Source organism: Aquarana catesbeiana, linkage group LG04, assembly GCF_042186555.1.
Source record: "Aquarana catesbeiana isolate 2022-GZ linkage group LG04, ASM4218655v1, whole genome shotgun sequence".
Taxonomy (NCBI): Eukaryota; Metazoa; Chordata; class Amphibia; order Anura; family Ranidae; genus Aquarana; species Aquarana catesbeiana.
The window spans coordinates 42,263,956-42,277,383 of NC_133327.1; the positions used below are offsets into that span (position 1 = coordinate 42,263,956).

A 13,428-nucleotide genomic window follows, 5' to 3' on the forward strand; every position below is an offset into this window, starting at 1 on the left:
GGTGAAAGTGAAGGAAAATCTCAAAATTTTGTGTTGTCATGAGAAAAAAAATCGATGGGAAATCTTGAAAGGGGACAATAGTTCTGGTGACTCTAGTGACAGCCAGGTAATTCCCTCATTTAGTAGGGATTTCCTCTACCTACTGTTTGGCTATGGCACAGGAATTGAAAGGAAATCTCCCCAATAGGACACAGATAGCAAACAAAAAAACAACAGGGGTTTTAACTCTTCTTACTCTAAACACAAAATCTAAAATGGAAAAAAAAAATTACATGTTGCCTTTAGTTCTACCTTAATCATTAGCATCAGCTGCAAGGGTGTGGTACTTATTATCTAGAGCTGGTTAATTTTTTATAAAGGTGAGCTGGTCAAACTGTATAGGTTTAAACAGAAAAGATATTCTCCTGCGCTAGTGCGGAGGGCCTTAGTAAAAGGTGGTAGTATTTCCTGATGATATAAATATAGAGTGATCATGCATGCCCCGCTGCCTAGGCTGACTAGGGGAAGTCCAAGAGGCTATGTACGAAAGAAGAAGAAAGGCGCGTGGTCTGATGCATGAATCCAGATAAAAAAGTTTATTCTAAACAAGTTAGTATATACAAAGAAAAATACTACGTATTCATGAATAAATAAATAACAATGTTCTCATTTGATAAAATAGTAAAAATTGATGCCCATACAAGGGATAAAATGAATAAATGGTTAACGCATTTCGAGGGGTTTTCCTCTTCATCAGAGCCTTGAAAAGCCAAAACTGGTCTGTATGTTGTGGTAAGTCTATATAGAGAGAGACGACTGGATGGGAGGTATATCACACGATGGATGGTACATTTTATACGCGGATTCTCCTTTACTATTGTAGTATTTCCTTCCACATCGCAGCTCTCTCTCAATTTTTACTATTTTATCAAATAAGAACATTGTTATTTATTTATTCATGAATACATAGTATTTTTCGTTGTATATATTAATTTGTAATTTTTTCCCACAATTTTTGGGAAAATTAAGAATTTATTTATTTATTTTTTAAACAAAATTGTCATATTAACAGTATTACTTACACATGGCATAGGCATACCTACAATACATTCTGCTACTCGTCCTGAGTATGGCGATGCCACATATGAGACTTTTACACAGCTTGGAAACATACAGAGGCCCATCATGCAGGGAGCACTGTCAGGCGTTCTAGGAGCATAAATTACACATATAATTTCCTGTCTACCTATCACACCTTTGAAGGCCCTGGAGCACTAGGACAATGAAGACGCCCACAAAATTGCCCCATTTTGGAAAGCAAACACTCCAGCTTATATTCTAAGAAGCACAATTTTTTGAACATGCCATTTTTTTCCCATACGTTTTTGGAAAACGTGGAAAGAAAATGAAAAAATTTTTTTACCAAGTTGCCAATTTATAAGATATTTCTAGCACATAGCATATACATAGCTAAAATTACCCCCCAAAATACATTCTGCTACTCCTCCTGAGTATGGTGATACCACATGTGTGAGACTTTTACACAGCCTGGCCACATATAGAGGCCCAACATCCAAGTAGCACCTTCAATCATTCTAGGAGTATAAATTACACATATAATTACCTGACTGCCTATCACATCTGAGAAGGCCCTGGAGCAGCAGAACAATGTAAAATGCCTCACACACTGTATCAGTGTGTGAGGAGGAGAACCAAGTAACGTTGAGTTATGCCGTTTGCTGACAATTGTGACCAGCTGTGATTGGACACAGATGGTCACATGATAAAGAGCCAATTTCATTGGCTCTTTACCCTCATCGGGGATGGGCTATCTCCAAGGGACACACCTCATCCCCGATCACTGTGCTGCATGCCCCCGGGGCGTACATGAGCAGCCAGAACGAGGACATTACATGTGACCAGCTGTGATTGGACACAGCCAGTCACGTGGTAAAAAAAATTTTCATTGGCTCTTTACCCTGATCGGGGATGGGCTGTGTCCCGAGGAACATGCCTTAACCCTGATCGCCGTGCTGTGTGTCCCCAGGGGTGCGCATGAGCAGCAAGAATAGCCGGATGTTGTATGATGACTGCCCAGAGGGAAGAGATTTTACAATGGGCCGCAGGGATATGGTTAAAAATTTTTTTGCAATGATACATGTCCCCCAGGGCAGTACCCGGGCCCCCATAGCCTTTTTATGGCCAATTACTTGCATATAGGCCTTCAAAATGGGGACTTTTGATTTCTCATGTTCGGCTCCCATAGACTTCAACGGGGTTTGGGGCAGAACTTTTCCCCTGTTCTGGAGTTCTGCTGCAAACTGAACACGGGGGTGTTTGGCCCCTCTCTACTGAGCAATGACTAGTAATCGTCAAAGGTTTAGGGGTGATCATTACAGAGGTACATGTCCTACACCTTGGGAAACACTTTTGTTATGTGAAAAGTTATGCTAAATTAAAATTGTAGAAAATAGGAAATATATATTACCCCAACCATTGAACTTCCCAAAAGTCTAATGTTTTCATTCGTCAAAGTCATAAGCCTCTTAAATTGCAGGTCTTTGTAGTCCATTCGATGTCCAAGTAATACTGAAACAATGATATTAGCCACTGCAGAATTTATCATCATTGTGTTATCAAATGGCTTTCCTGTAATGAAAATTTAAACCAAATGTCAAAAACATGTAATGCTGGTCTTGGAAATTGAATTGTCCCTGTTGTAATCATTCAAATGTTACCTTTTAAAGATTCAAAACTTTTAATTACGTAAGAACATTCTTCAATAATTTTCTCTTCAATAGAACTTTTCCCCATCCCTAAATCACGTAAGGTTGCCAGTGTAAATCTTCTCATTACCTTCCAGTTTTCACCACGTGAGTGAGTAAGTCCTGAGAAATTCAACATTGTGAGAATATATTATATCTTTACAGCAGACACTGTAGGCATGGAGGTATGGATTTTTATATAAACTGAGCAGAACTAAATATTTAAAGAAAATTACAATATATCACTTTAATTCAACACATTGAAATATTGTAACAAAAATATTGTAACAAAAAATCTGAATAGATCTTGATAGTGTATATCATCTTCATAGAAGCATGTAATCACTAATCAGTAAGGCCCCTTTCACACTGGGGGGCAGTGGGGGCGTCGGCGGTAAAACAGCGCTATTTTTAGCACTGTTTTACCGTCATTTTTGCGGCTGTATTCGGCCACTAGAGGTGCGGTTTTAACCCCCGCTGGCGGCTGAAAAAGGGTTAAATCCGCTCATAAAATAAATGTGCATCTTTTTTGCAGGTTAAAAAAAAAAAAGTGCATTTATTATTTTTTTAAACACTGCAGCCTGTAAAGCATTGCCCCCATGATCAGCATATCACAGATGCAATGCCAAGAACTTGCAGACTCTGAGTAAGCTGTCTGTCTGTACCTCCTGTACTGGCAGACAGTTACTGAACTGCAGGAAGAATCAATGAACAATGACAGCGCTCACCAGCACCCTCGTGGTTCATTAATTTACAGGAAGCTGTGAATGAGTGACATTGCTGTGTGGGGGTGGAGCCCTACATAGCCATGCTGTTTTTGTATCGTGGCAGTAGATGACAGGAGAAGGTCCCCCGCCTGCTGTCATGGGGAGGAGGGGATGAGGGGCGTGTGGGCATGTGCTGTACTGTAACATGTTACACCCTAAATATGTGTGCAACATGTAACATGTTACAAAGGAGAACTTATTCTAAGCAAGAGCAGAACAAGCCGTAGGGTTCAATATTAAATTGGCCAACCCTTTGCAGCTATAACAGGTTTAACTGTTCTGGAAGTCTATCCTCATGGTTTAAGAGTGTTTCTATGGGAATGTTTGGCCATTGTTCCTAAAGCGCATTTGTGAAGTCAGGCGCTGATGTTGGACGAGAAGGCCTGGCTTGCAGTCTGCACTCTAATTCATCCCAAAGTTGTTCTATCGGGTTGAGGTCAGTACTCTGTGCAGGCCATTCAAGTTCCTCCATCTCAAACTCCCTCTTCCCTGTCTTTATGGACCTTGCTTTGGGCACTGGTCCAATTTCATGCTCTTAACTTTGTAGGAACAGTTTGGGGAATGGCCCTTTCCTGTTCCAACATGACTGTGTACCAGTGTACAAAGCAAGGTCCATAAAGACATGGATGAGCGAGTTTGGGGTCCTGACCTCAACCTGATAGAACACCTTTGGGATAAATGAAAGCGGAGACTGTGAGCCAGGCCTTCTCATCCAACATCAGTGCCTGACCTCACAAATGTTCTTCTGGAAGAATGCTCGAACATTCCCAATAGACACACTCCTAAACCTTGTGTACAGCCTTGCCAGAAAAGTTGAAGCTTTTATAGCTGCAAAGGGTGGGCCAACTCAATATTGAACCCTATGGATTAAGACTGGCCATTATAGTTCAGAATGCCATTAAAATTCATGTGCATGTAAAGGCAGGCGTCCCAATACTTTTGACAATATAGTGTATGTCATATAGAGGGAAAGCATGTTCAAATAAGCAACATCCAACATTTGATCCAGTAGTGCTTGGCTTCCAGCTCCAGGGTGAGGCAGGGAGCAGATCAGCCTACATACATACATATACGTATATACATATATACATATATCTTTGTAGAGTTCTTTGTAGAAATCACGGTTAGGGATCTGGAATTGCGAGTCGAGGCCCTGAAATGTGTGCAAGACACCCTTATCGTATAAGTCCTCCATTTTTGAGATTCCAGCTGTTGTCCATGTAGGGGTGGAGAAGTCTGCGCGTGTAAGTTCCAGGAAGGAGAGAGGGATAACAAGCCAGCGCGCACCCCCCTCACCTCCTGTCCTGGTGACATCTCAGAATTTTTTCTATCTTTCAGTCCCGGTGCAATGACCATGATGAATTGTGCGTGAGGTTCTAAAGAGTACCCTATTCCTGTATCTGACACCTAGTATTTTAATCCTGATAACCATGTTCCCAGTTGTTGCCCAATAGGGATGAGCCGAACACCCCCCGGTTCGGTTCGCACCAGAACCCGCAAACGGACCGAAAGTTCGCACGAACGTTAGAACCCCATTGACGTCTATGGGACTCGAACGTTCGAAATCAAAAGTGCTCATTTTAAAGGCTAATTTGCATGGTATTGTCCTAAAAAGGGTTTGGGGACCCGGGTCCTACCCCAGGGGACATGTATCAATGCAAAAAAAACTTTTAAAAACGGCCGTTTTTTCGGGAGCAGTGATTTTAATGATGCTTAAAGTAAAAAAAAAAAAGTGAAATATTCCTTTAAATATCGTACCTGGGGGGTGTCTATAGTATGCCTGTAAAGTGACGCGTGTTTCCCATGTTTAGAACAGTCCCTGCACCAAATGTCATTTTTAAAGGAAAAAATCTCATTTAAAACTGCTTGCGGGTTTAATGTCATGTCGGGTCATGGCAATATGGATGAAAATCAGTGAGACAAACGGCATGGGTACCCCCCAGTCCATTACCAGTCCCTTTGGGTCTTGTATGGATATTAAGGGGAACCCCGCACCCAAATTAAAATAAGGAAAGGTGTGGGGCCACCAGGCCCTATATACTCTGAACAGCAGTATACAGGCGGTGCAAACAAGACAGGGACTGTAGGTTTGTTGTTAAGTAGAATCTGTTTGTAATTTTGAACATTTTTAACGTGTTTAGCTCCAGCCAAAAAATCTTTTCTAAGCTTTTTGGAAAACATAGGGAAGGGTTATCACCCCTGTGACATTTGTTTTGCTGTCTTTCCTCCTCTTCAGAAGATTTCACCTCACTTTTTTGTCCCAATGAAAAATGTTTTTTGAAAATTTGGGTTTTTTTGTGGAACAAGGATTGGAAAGCATCAGTGGAAAGGAGAACTTGTTTTCCCATATTAACTCTTACAGGAGAGAATTTCCCTTCCTAGGGGTAGATTTCATCTCACTTCCTGTTGTCTCCTTCCGTTTGCAAGTAGGAGTCGTTTGTAAGTTAGATGTTTGAAAGTAGGGTCCTGCCCTATATACTCAGCAGAAATTTGGGCCTTAGGTGTTGCTGTGGCCACAACACTGTAAGCCCTCACAGGGCCCTGCTGTGAAATATTAGATCAAGAATTGTAATTACATGCCCCTGTTGAACAGCAGCTGAAAAATTAGGCCTTAGGCACTGGTGCTGGTGCCACAACACTGCAACCCCTCACAGACACTCTAGTTGGAACGCAGGAACGAGCCCTGCTGCAAATTATTGCTTCAAAAATTGTAATTACACGCCCCTGTTAGACAGGGGCAGAAAAATTGGGCCTTAGGCACTGGTGCTGGTGCCACAACACTGCAACCCCTCACAGACACTCTAGTTGGAACGCAGGAACGAGCCCTGCTGCAAATGATTGCTTCAAAAATTGTAATTACACGCCCCTGTTAGACAGGGGCAGAAAAATTGGGCCTTAGGCACTGGTGCTGGTGCCACAACACTGCAACCCCTCACAGACACTCTAGTTGGAACGCAGGAACGAGCCCTACTGCAAAGTATTGCATCAAAAATTGTAATTACACGCCCCTGTTAGACAGGGGCAGAAAAATTGGGCCTTAGGCACTGGTGCTGGTGCCACAACACTGCAACCCCTCACAGACACTCTAGTTGGAACGCAGGAACGAGCCCTGCTGCAAAGTATTGCATCAAAAATTGTAATTACACGCCCCTGTTAGACAGGGGCAGAAAAATTGGGCCCTAGGCACTGGTGCTGGTGCCACAACACTGCAACCCCTCACAGACACTCTAGTTGGAATGCAGGAACGAGCCCTGCTGCAAAGTATTACATCAAAAATTGTAATTACACGCCCCTGTTAAACAGGGGCTGAAAAATTGTGCCTTAGGCACTGGTGGTGGCGCCCAGAACCAAAAATGTTCTTACAAGCTATCAGCGTGATGATTGAGGAGGAAGAGGATAATTACTCAGGGATAGTCACTCAGCATCAGCATAGGCAGTCTTTGAAGGGATCTGAGATTTCAAAAAAAATTATTCGGTTACATCAGCATCAGGTGCTTGGTAGCTGGTGGTGATCCAAGACTCATTCATTTTTATGAAGGTCAGCCGATCGACCGAGTCGGTGGACAGACGCACCCTGTGATCGGTTACCACGCCTCCAGCAGCACTGAATGTGCGTTCCGAAAGAACGCTGGATGCAGGACAGGCCAGTAGCTCAATTGCATACTGTGCAAGCTCTGGCCAGTGATCCATCCTCAAGACCCAGTAACCCAGAGGATTTTCGGTGGGAAAGGTGTCCAAGTCTGATCTTGCCCCTAGGTATTCCTGCACCATGTAAAACAGACGCTGGCGATGGTTGCTGGAACCGATCATACCTTGGGGCTGCGGACCAAAAAATTGTCTGAACGCATCGGTCAGACGGCCACCTTCTCCACCGCTCCTTCTTTGACTGACCGAAGCCTCAGCAACACGTTGTCCAGAAACAGGAGTTTGTAACCTCCCAGTCTCTGGGAACGCGTTGCACAGACCTTTCTGCAAGGCCTCCCGAAGATGTTTCATCCTCTGCTCCCTCTGCGATGGCAAGATAAGGTCCGCAACCTTACCCTTGTAACGTGGATCAAGGAGGGTTGCCAGCCAGTATTGGTCCTTCTCCTTGATACCACGAATACGAGGATCCTTACGCAGGCTTTGCAGGATCAGGGAGGCCATGCAGCGTAGGTTTGCTGAGGCATTCGGTCCGGAGTCCTCTGGGTCACTAAGAACGACATGGTCCGCAGCCACCTCCTCCCAGCCACGTACAAGTCCATGTGTTTCTTGGGACTGATCCCTTAAAGACTGCTGCTGATGCTGAGTGCCAGGCTCCACCTCCATACTGACACAATCTTCCTCCTCCTCCTCTTCCTCCTCGTCCTCTTCCTGTGTGATCGGCGGGCACGCAGGAACACTGTCTGGATAAAGGGGGCCTTGAGAGCTAAGGAAGTCCTCCTCTTCCTGCCTCTGTTCTGCCTCAAGTGCCCTGTCCATTATTCCACGCAGCGTGTGCTCCAACAGGTGGACAAGGGGGACAGTGTCACTGATGCATGCACTGTCACTGCTCACCATCCTCGTGGCCTCCTCGAATGGTGACAGGACAGTGCATGCATCCCTGATCATGGCCCACTGGCGTGGGGAAAAAAAACCAAGCTCCCCTGACCCTGTCCTGGTGCCATAGTCGCACAGGTACTCATTGATGGCCCTCTGCTGCGTGTGCAGCCGCTGCAGCATGGCCAACGTTGAGTTCCACCTGGTGGGCATGTCACAGATTAGGCGGTTCTTGGGCAGGTTAAACTCCTTTTGGAGGTCCGTCAGCCGAGCACTGGCATTATATGACCGGCGGAAATGCACACAGACTTTCCTGGCCTGCCTCAGGACATCCTGTAAGCCCGGGTACCTGCCCAAGAACCGCTGCACCACCAAGTTAAGGACGTGAGCCAAACAGGGCACATGGGTCATTTGTCCCTGTCGGAGGGCAGAGAGGAGGTTGGTGCCATTGTCGCAAACCACCATTCCTGCCTTAAGTTGGCGTGGCGTCAACCACCTCTGAACCTGCCCCTGCAGAGCTGACAGAACCTCTGCCCCAGTGTGGCTCCTGTCCCCCAAGCACACCAGCTCAAGCACCGCATGGCATCTTTTGGCCTGCGTACTTGCGTAGCCCCTTGAACGCCTACGGAGCACCGCTGGTTCCGAGGAAGAGGCCATGGAGGAAGAAGAAGAGGAGGGGGTGGAGGAGAGAGGTGTGTCACAATCAGCATTTTGGAGGCGTGGTGGCGGAACAACCTCCAACACTACTGCACCTTGTCCTGCATCCTTCCCAGCTGCCAGCAGAGTCACCCAATGCGCCGTGAAACTTAGGTAACGTCCCTGTCCATGCCTGCTGGACCATGAGTCAGCGGTAATATGCACCTTACCGCTGACCGCCCTGTCCAGCGAGGCATGGACATTGCCTTCCACATGCCGGTAGAGAGCCGGAATCGCCTTCCGTGAGAAAAAGTGGCGTTTGGGTACCTGCCACTGAGGAACCGCACATTCCACAAACTCACGGAAGGGGGCAGAGTCTACCAACTGAAAAGGCAGCAGTTGAAGTGCTAGCAATTTTGCCAAGCTAGCATTCAACCGCTGGGCATGTGGATGGCTGGGAGCAAACTTCTTTCGGCGGTGCAGCAGCTGGGGCAGGGAAATTTGCCTGGTACAATCTGACGTCGGTGTACCAAAAGCAGATTGCCCACAAGTACTTGGCTGTGACACACCTAATTCTACACCTTCATTCCTCTCACTGTAGGTCTCAGAGAGGACTGAAGGTCTAGTGGGGTTGGAAATCTCAGCTGATGAGGAGCAAGGAGAGATCCTCTTTGTTCTTTGGTGTGGGTCTTTTAGATACGCTTGCCAACGAACTGCATGGCAGGTCAACATATGTCTGGTCAAGCATGTGGTACCCAAGCGGGAGATATTTTGGCCACGCGAGATACGCTTGAGACATATGTTGCAAATAGCAGCGGTGCGATCTGATGCACTCGTCTCAAAAAAGGCCCACACCAAAGAACTTTTTGAATAACGCGCAGAGACTGCAGCGCCCTGCACATGTGGAGCTTTGGGGTGTGATGCAGTCAATGTGCTGCCCTTAGGCTGGCCCCTGGAGGGCATCCTGCCTCGTTGGTGATGTGCTGCCGCCTCCTCCTCCTCCTCCTCCTCCTCCTCCTCCTCCTCCTCCTCCTCCTCCTCTCTCCTATCAGGCACCCACGTTGAGTCAGTGACCTCATCATCCCCTCCCTCCTCATCACTGGAGCAAACCTGGCAGTATGCTGCAGCAGGGGGAGCATGACTGCCAGATTGCTGTCCTTCTTGGGCACCCCCTCTGTCCGCGCTCATGTTACTGCCTTCATCGAGCTCAGTATCGTCATCAGAGCCTTCCAAACGCTGGGCATCCTCCTGGAGCATGTACCCAACACTGTGGTCAAACAGTTCGAGGGAATCCTCATGAGGACATGGTGGAGCTAGGGAAGGAGTCACTGATGACATTGAGCTGAGGGAAGAGGCCGCTGCTTTGCCAGACAAAGCACCCTGGGCATGGGTGAGAGAGGATGAGGAGGATGAGGACGGCTTGGTCATCCACTCGACCAAGTCTTCCGCATGTTGCGGCTCAACATGGCCAGCTGCCGAAAAAAAGGCCAAGCGTGTCCCATGGCCACGTGCTGATGAGGATGCACCGTCTCCACGACCAGCACTAGACACAGAGCCTGCTTGCCCTCTCTTATTGGCTTGTGACTGTCTGCCTCTCCTTCTTGGCCTTCCAGACATACTAATGGCCTGTAGCTGCACTAAGCTGGGATAGAACACCTGTAATTTTCTTCAAGTAGCTTTATATACTGTAACCAGACAAGCCTGCCTGTCAGTAGGAAGATAACAGGAACGGATCTAGCTGAACACTGTGAGCAGGACGCACTGTACTAAATGTAAATAGTCTAGCTGCCTGACCGTGGTACTAATAGGATCAAATAGAACACCTGTAATTTTCTTCAGGTAGCTTTATATACTGTAACCAGACAAGCCTGCCTGTCAGTAGGAAGATAACAGGAACGGATCTAGCTGTACACTGTGAGCAGGACGCACTGTACTAAATGTAAATAGTCTAGCTGCCTGACCGTGGTACTAATAGGATCAAATAGAACACCTGTAATTTTCTTCAGGTAGCTTTATATACTGTAACCAGACAAGCCTGCCTGTCAGTAGGAAGATAACAGGAACGGATCTAGCTGAACACTGTGAGCAGGACACACTGTACTAAATGTAAATAGTCTAGCTGCCTGACCGTGGTACTAATAGGATCAAATAGAACACCTGTAATTTTCTTCAGGTAGCTTTATATACTGTAACCAGACAAGCCTGCCGGTCAGTAGGAATTTAACAGGAACGGATCTAGCTGAACACTGTGAGCAGGACACACTGTACTAAATGTAAATAGTCTAGCTGCCTGACCGTGGTACTAATAGGATCAAATAGAACACCTGTAATTTTCTTCAGGTAGCTTTATATACTGTAACCAGACAAGCCTGCCTGTCAGTAGGAAGATAACAGGAACGGATCTAGCTGAACACTGTGAGCAGGACACACTGTACTAAATGTAAATAGTCTAGCTGCCTGACCGTGGTACTAATAGGATCAAATAGAACACCTGTAATTTTCTTCAGGTAGCTTTATATACTGTAACCAGACAAGCCTGCCGGTCAGTAGGAATTTAACAGGAACGGATCTAGCTGAACACTGTGAGCAGGACACACTGTACTAAATGTAAATAGTCTAGCTGCCTGACCGTGGTACTAATAGGATCAAATAGAACACCTGTAATTTTCTTCAGGTAGCTTTATATACTGTAACCAGACAAGCCTGCCGGTCAGTAGGAATTTAACAGGAACGGATCTAGCTGAACACTGTGAGCAGGACGCACTGCACTAAATGTAAATAGCAGGAACGGATCTAGCTGAACACTGTGAGCAGGACGCACTGCACTAAATGTAAATAGTCTAGAAGATAACAGGAACGGATCTAGCTGAACACTGTGAGCAGGACGCACTGCATTAAATGTAAATAGTCTAGATAGAAGATAACAGGAACGGATCTAGCTAAACTGAATACAGTGTATATATATATATGCAACACCTGGGATGCATATATATACACAATACACTGTAAGTGCAGCTAACTGACTGACTGTTCTGCCTAATCTATCTAACTCAAATCAAATGACACTGTCTCTCTCTCTCTCTATCTCTCAGCACACCGGAACACACACTACACAGGGCCGCCGTGCAGGCGGCCTTATATAGTGTGGGGTGTGTACTAAATGCCCTGAGCCGTAATTGGCCAAAGCCACCCTGGCTTTGGCCAATTACAGCTCTCTCTACTGACAGCGCTGTGATTGGCCAAGCATGCGGGTCATAGTGCATGCTTGGCCAATCATCAGCCAGCAATGCACTGCGATGCCGCAGTGAATTATGGGCCGTGACGCGCCACACGAATTTAGCGCGAACGGCCCATAACGTTCGCAATTCGGCGAACGATCGAACAGCCGATGTTCGAGTCGAACATGGGTTCGACTCGAACACGAAGCTCATCCCTATTGCCCAATAACTGTATCTCTATTACTCTGCCTCTAGTGCTGCTTAGACAGGGAATAGAACACTGTTTAATAAGACCTGGATACCGCCAAGTAGCAGTAGGCGTACTAGCCTTAACAAAATGGAGGATGCTATAGGTGGAGCTACACTCACCAGCTACAGTCCTTGACCATCAGTGGTGGGCGGTATGTCAATGGGGTTGATTTACTGAAGGCAAATAGGTTGTGGACTGCAAGTGCAGTTGCACTAGATCTGAGGTGAATCTCTGAAATGAGGGAAAGCTCTGCTGATTTTCCATCATCCAATCATGTGCAAGCAAAAGTGCTGTTTTTTATTTTCCTTGCATGTTCTCTTCAGATCTAGAGCAGCTGCACTTGCAGTGCACAGACAATTTGCCTTTAGTAAATCAACCCCAATGTGTACCAGGATCCAAACTTTGAAAAGAAACCCTCATAATTTGGAATTTGAATGGCAACAGTACTATTGTATAATGGTATGTTTTTATATTTTGTGACATAATAAATATTTTTTTGTATATTTTTATATAAAGTACTCAGAATTACAATTCATTATGCAATAGTCCTGTTGCAATTCAAAGTTCCATGTATGAGGGCTTCTGTTCCATGTACTAGCAATTCAGGAATGTAGGCAACCATCGGCTACATTTCACTTCAAAATTTTGGAATCCTAACTTTGTGCAGTGCAGCATCATCCAAACAACCCAAACAAACATTGAGTCTAGAGGTGTAGCTTGAAGCTTGTGGGCCCCAATGCAAAAGTTGACCTGCCCCCCCCCCCCCACTACCACCCACCACTTCCACCGTATGTGCAGATACACCCACCGCACGCCAAGATACTCAAAGTGGCTTAAGAGTTTAGCATTTCCAGAGTTCCTCCTTACATTAGAGAACAGGGATCACCCCTGGAAAATCAGAGGAAAGGGATCACCGCTGGAGAATCAGAGGACAGGGATCACCGCTGGAGAATCAGAGGACTGGGATTACTGCTGGAGAATCAGAGGACGGGGACCCCTGGCAGGTCACTTGGCAGAGCTCCTCCCCCCAAAATACACAGGGCTGAAATCACATTCCTTTACACACAGTCTGTCAGTCTTCACAGGGTGTATCTGGCTTTTATGTTTCTGTTCTGACCTGTGAAATTCTCTGGTCGGAACGGCAGTATACACTAGTTGCAGTAGGCAGATACACCCTGTACAGATCATGGCTGACTGGCTGTATTGTAAAGGAATGTGATTTCAGCCCTGCGGAGGAGGAACAGTATAGAGTGCTCTAATGGGAAAGAAGCTCAGCAGTGGGGCTTAGCATCCAG

At 46.0% G+C, this 13,428-nt stretch overlaps 1 protein-coding gene across 1 annotated transcript in view; it reads right to left on the reverse strand.

Annotated features, from left to right (window-relative positions):
- The window catches only part of LOC141141151 (uncharacterized), a 193,800-nt gene that overhangs the window by 43,296 nt on the left and 137,076 nt on the right, over positions 1-13,428 (reverse strand). Inside the window, exons 12-13 of the mRNA XM_073628855.1 lie at positions 2,718-2,867; positions 2,468-2,628 (exon numbers count right to left, since the gene is read on the reverse strand). Of these exons, the coding sequence (XP_073484956.1) occupies positions 2,468-2,628; positions 2,718-2,867 (311 nt within the window). The remainder of the gene's footprint in view (positions 1-2,467; positions 2,629-2,717; positions 2,868-13,428) is intronic.